The 6000-nt window shown below is 45.7% G+C and overlaps 1 protein-coding gene across 3 annotated transcripts in view; it reads right to left on the reverse strand.

Annotated features, from left to right (window-relative positions):
• Window positions 1–6000, reverse strand: part of Folr2 (folate receptor 2 (fetal)) — a 17203-nt gene that overhangs the window by 2836 nt on the left and 8367 nt on the right. Inside the window, exons 1-2 of one of the 3 annotated variants that reach the window (NM_001303231.1) lie at window positions 2381–2508; window positions 845–997 (exon numbers count right to left, since the gene is read on the reverse strand). In NM_001303231.1, the coding sequence (NP_001290160.1) occupies window positions 845–991 (147 nt within the window). In that variant the 5' untranslated portion in view covers window positions 992–997; window positions 2381–2508. Of the gene's footprint in view, window positions 1–844; window positions 1002–2380; window positions 2509–6000 lie in introns of those variants that run through there. The other 2 variants (NM_008035.2, NM_001303239.1) reach the window with 2 other exon arrangements.

Raw genomic sequence — 6000 nt, forward strand, 5'->3', positions numbered from 1 at the left:
TGGCTGGCCTAGAACTCAATTTGTAGACTAGGCTGGCTTTGAACACAGAGATCTTGCCTCTGCCTCCTGAGTGTTGGGTTTAAAGGTATGTGCCACCTCACCTGGCCAGGTTTTTGTTTTTAACCTATGATTTTTTTTCCAGAACATGAAAGGGGATCTAAACACATCTGTGACAAAAAGGCTACACTGAGCTTCTGTCTGCTGGCATAAATGCTTATAGACCATGTGAACTGCTGTCCTCACAGAGGGCCTTCCCACTTCTGCATCTGGCACTCTTGAGGAATAGAGGGTAGATACCATCTCTTTGGTGGTCTTGCACCCTCCAATTTCTAGAGGATCTGTCCACAATCCTACCTGAACCCTACCATAAAAGCTAGTCATGTTGGAAGCTGGGAAGATGGCTCAGTGGTTAAGAGCACTGGCTGTTCCTGGGTTCGATCCCAGCACCCACATGGCAGCTCACAACTGTCTGTAACTCCAGTTCCAGAGGATCCAACACATATGTAGGCAAAACACCAATGCTCTCAAAAAAAAAAAAAAAAAAAAATCAGGTGTGTCTAACCTGTGAGAGTGAGTCCCTGTGCTTCCACGGGCCCTTATTTGAGAGAGATAGAGATTATCATCACATGACCTCACGTGGCCTCTAATTAGAGGCTTCTAATGATCAACTGCTTCATTGCCACCACTGTGTCCTCTTCTGGGGACAGCCCTCAGAAAATCACCTCACTACTTTCCACCAAGCCATCTCTGCCAACAAGAGCTCAGGGTGTGGGTGTGTCTGGCTGCTCACTAACCCCACCCTGCCCTCTATCACCCTCCCATCAGGACCACACTCCCACAGAACCTGGTCATGCAGCTTGTCCTCGGGGCCCGGCTTTGTCTTATGGTGTTTGGCATCCATGCAAACGTTGAGTAGGTCTGTTCTGTCCCGGCCACTGCCTGTTGTGACCATGTAGACCAAAAGCAAGAGTGGTGTCTGTTTCCAGGCCATGTCTTTCTGTCTGTGCAGAGGGAGCTAAAGTTAGGGAGACCTAGACCAGAGGGGGGAGGGACTTCATTTATTCCCTGACTCAGACTCTCTGTCCCTATAGTGAAAGATTAGATCAGTCCCTTCTCCTTCAGCATTCATGTCCTCAGGCTCCCTGAAGCTGGAATAGAGGTCAGCAAGGAGACTCTTTTATCCCATGGCCCCATGGCATTGGGGAGGGGGGTTATAAAAGAAGCAAAGCTTTCCAACCTAGAGAAGATGGGATGCCCCATGCTTTCATCTTATTTCCAGACTTTATGACACATAGTTAAATAGTTCAGGTTCCTGCTGCTTGCTACCTTGACAAGGGCCAGGGACACACAGATCCTTCATCCTGTCACAGGAGGTTCTCGGCACTCCACTCTGTATCAGCTGGGTCATCATGTCAGCCTAGAAATCCTGTTAGCCCTGAGGGAGGTGGTGACCCAGCCCTGCCAAGTTCTCCAGATTGGCAGGAGGACCAAGTGACAGCCCACAGGATGGTGTGGTTAGAGGGTACACAAGAAAGAGTGCTGCTTTGTAAAGTTTTGCTTCCTCAGTATTTTCCTTTCCTGGTCTCCAAAAGCCATTCTGCCCTGACAGCCCATCCTGACAGTGGCATCTGCAGCAAAAGCACCCGACCCGACCGAAACCTCTCAAAAGGAAACACACAAAACAAGTCCAGCTGCAATTGGTGAGACACGCCTGCAACCCCAGGACATGGAGGACGGGAAGGGGGAAGGCTTGTGGGGTCTAGGCCAATCTGTGATACATAGTGAGAATTTGTTTGTCCCCCTACCCCAAAAAATAATGACCTAAAGAACCGAAGGAGCCGGGCTGTGGTGGCATACGCCTTTAAACCCAGCACTTGGGAGGCAGAGGCAGGTGGATTTCTGAGTTCAAGGCCAGCCTGGTCTACAGAGTGAGTTCCAGGACAGCCAGGGCTACACAGAGAAACCCTGTCTCGAAAAACCAAAAACAAAACAAAACAAAAAACAAAAAAACAAAAAGAACTGAAGGACAGTGCTGAAGGACAGTATAAAATCTCTTGGATCTGGCGAGATATATTAGCATGTTAAGACCCTTGCCATCAAATCTAATGACCTGCGTTCAATCCCTGGAACCCATGTGGTAGCAGTAAAGAGCTGAATCCCCACGTACACTTACTTATACATACATACATACGTACATACATACATACATACATACATACATACACACACAAACACAGCCAATCAACTATTCATTCAATAATATAATGTGGGAAGTTTTTAGAGGTTTAAATTTTGACTGAGAAATATGTTCCTTCTTAGCACAAACCTGCCAAGTACCCTATATGTCCTTGTCATCCTCTCCCCACTTGGAAGATCTTACCTCAATGTCCTTAGCTTCTGGGAGCGCACATAGGGGTATCCGAGTTGGCCTCTCCCTAGGTCAGACTCTGGGTAGTCTCTACAGTCTTCGTCCACAGCCCCACATAGAAGCTTTGGTAAGCACGGAATAAAATATCCCCATTCAGCACTTGCTTTCTTCCTTCTCTGGTTGACTCCACCCTGTTCTGGGCTCCCATGAGTCATTTGGTCTAGTCTTTGCTGTTTTCATTCATCTCTTCACTTTAATTCTTTTATTATTTTTACTTATGTACATGTTCCATGTGTATACAGTGTCCGTGATGGTCAGACGAGGACATGGGATCCACTGGAGCTGGAATTACAGGTGGTTGTGAGCCAGGCTAACTGAACACGGGGGACCAAATCTCTAGCCCTGTGGAAAAGTAGGAGGTGCTCATGACTGCTGAAGCACCATCCCTTCAGCCCCTTTCCTCTTGTTGAGTTGCTCACTCCAGGATTCACAACCACTAGCATCTGGACAACTGCCCATCCCAAGCGAATCTGAAGTGTACTCAGGGTGGTTCCTGTGACAAGGCTAGCTAGATAGAGGTATCCCCCCGGCTGAGGGGAAGCCAGGCTGACAGAGGTACATCCAAGGCTGAGAGGAAGCCAGGCTGTAAGGTAATACCAACAGGGCCCTGTGAGAGATCTCAGGAGTCACCAGACCTTACCAGATTGTTATTGGCTTCCCAGAACATTTTTGAGAAATACACATTGTAAAAGCCTGATGCATCCTTCATAGGCTTAAATGATTTCTGTCAACTTATGTTGAGAGTGGACATGGATAGAAGTTGACAGATTTTTCTCTGGGATACAGAAAAACTTAAATTGTCTTTAGTGTGATAATAACAATATCTCAACCATTTATATTATTGTCATTATTATTTTGGTTTTCAGGACATGGTTTCTCTGTGTGATTCTGGCTACCCTGGAACTCACTCTGTAGACCAGGCTGGCCTTGAACTTAGAAATCTACCTGCCTCTGCCTCCCTAGTGCTAGGACTAAAGGTGTATGTCACCACTACTTGCTATTTATTTTTATTTTAAATGTATGAGTATTTTGTCTAAATGTGTGTGTCTTAGTTAGGGTTTCTATTGCTGTGAAGAGACACCATGACCATGGCAACTCTTATAAGGAAACACTGGGGCTGGCTTACAGTTTCAGAGGTTCAGTCCATTGTCATCATGGTGGGAAACATGGCAGCATGAAGACAGACATGGTGAAGGAAAAGAGGCTGAGAGTTCTATATGCCTTTTTAAAAAAGATTTCTTTTTATATATAAAATATGTATATTGCTGGGCGTGGTGACACACGCCTTTAACCCAGCACTCGGGAGACAGAGGCAGGTGGATTTCTGAGTTTGAGGCCAGCCTGGTCCACAAAGTGAGTTCCAGGACAGCCAGGGCTATACAGAGAAACCCTGTCTCGAAAAACAAAAACAAACAAAAAAAATGTATATTATTTCTTTTTTTTTTTAATTACATATTTTCCTCAATTACATTTCCAATGCTATCCCAAAAGTCCCCCATACCCTCCCCCCCACTTCCCTACCCACTCATTCCCATTTTTTTTTTTTTTGGCCCTGGCGTTCCCCTGTACTGGGGCATATACAGTTTGCGTGTCCAATGGGCCTCTCTTTCCAGTGATGGCCGACTAGGCCATCTTTTGATACATATGCAGCTAGAGTCAAGAGCTCCGGGGTACTGGATAGTTCATAATGTTCCACCTATAGGGTTGCAGATCCCTTTAGCTCCTTGGCTACTTTCTCTAGCTCCTCCATTGGGAGCCCTGTGATCCATCCAATAGCTGACTGTGAGCATCCACTTCTGTGTTTGCTAGGCCCCATGTATATTATTTCTGTTCGTGCACACACACATATGTGTGTGTGCTCTATCTGCATGTATACCTGCATGCCAAAAAAGGGCACTAATCACATTATAGATGGTTGTGAGTCAACATGTGTTGCTGAGAATTGAACTCAGCACCTCTGAAAGAGCATCCATTCCTGGTAACCGGTAAGGCATCTCTCTGACCCTGAGTTCTACATCTTGATCCACAGGTAACAAGAAAAAAAAAGTGGGGCTGGTGAGATGGATCGATGGGTAAGAACACTGACTGTTCTACCAAAGGACCTGAGTTCAAATCCCAGCAACCACATGGGACGTAATGAGAGTTGTGGCCCTCTTCTGGTGCATCTGAAGTCAGCTACAGTGTACTTACATATAATAATAAATAAACCTTTAAAAAAAAGGTGGTTTGACCCTCTTTTCTTTTCTTAAGAATTATTTATTTGCCGGGCGTGGTGGCACACACCTTTAAACTCAGGAGGCAGAGGCAGGCGGATCTCTGAGTTCGAGGCCAGCCTGGTCTACAGAGTGAGTTCCAGGACAGCCAGGGCTACACAGAAAAACCCTGTCACAAAAAAAAAGTATTATTTATTTGGGGGCTAGAGAGATAGCTTAGCAGTTAAGAGCACTGACTGCTCTCCAAAGGTTCTGAGTTCAAATCCCAGCAACCACATAATGACTCACAACCATCTGTAATGGGATCTGATGCCCTCTTCTGGTATGTCTGACGACAGCGACAATGTACTCATATACACAAAATAAATAAATAAACAAATCTTTTAAAGTTTTTTAAAAGATTTATTTATTTATTATATATATGTACACTGTAGCTGTCTTCAGACACACCAGAAGAGGGCATCAGATCCCATTACAGATGGTTGTGAGTCATCATGTGGTAGCTGGGATTTGAACTCAGGACCTCTGGAAGAACGGTTAATGATCTTAAGAGTTGAGCACTCTCCCCAGCCCCTGTGACTTGACCTTCTGAGACCTCATAAGAGCACACTTCCTCTAACAAGGCCATACCCACTCCAACAAGGCCACACCTCCTGTAGTGGCACTCCCTATGGGTCAAGTGTTAAAACACATGAGTCTATGGGGACCATTCCTATTCAAACCACTACAACATGTATGTGTACTACAGACCTGTAGTGCCCTCAGAGACCAGGAGAGGGTACAGGATACCCTGAAACTGCAGTGAAAGACTGTTGCAAATTGACAAGTGGTTTCTAGGAGTCCAAGAGAGCCCTCTGCAAAAGCAGCAGGCCATCTTAAGCACAAGCCATCCTTCTAGCGCCATAACTCTTCATCCTGAATTCACGTCACTTTGGAGCCCAATCACTCAAACTTTTGCATTCCACAGAACTGAGACTCTAGAGCTAGACCTGGAGGTGCACACCTATAATCACAGCTTGTCAGGAGGCTGAAGCAGGGGAGCACAAGTCCAAGACCAGTCTGGGTTACAGAGAGAGTCAAGATCAGCATGGGAAACTTAGTGAAACTCTAATAAATAAAAATAAGGAAATGTAATTCATTTTCATGTATATTCATTGTCAGTTTACAGGTGTATAGCTCACCCTGGGGTAGTGTTATATTCAGTAAGCAGGACAATCATGATGTTGAGTCCAACCTTGGCCATGTAATGACCTCTTCTCAGAATGGGGGCAGGGAAGTTGGAAAAATTGCTTAGCATAGCAGAGTACTTCCTGCTCTCCCAGAGGACCCAGCAGGCTTCCCAGCTCTTGGGGGATGGCA

The sequence above is a fragment of the Mus musculus genome, chromosome 7 (genome assembly GCF_000001635.26).
Source record: "Mus musculus strain C57BL/6J chromosome 7, GRCm38.p6 C57BL/6J".
Taxonomy (NCBI): domain Eukaryota; kingdom Metazoa; phylum Chordata; class Mammalia; order Rodentia; family Muridae; genus Mus; species Mus musculus.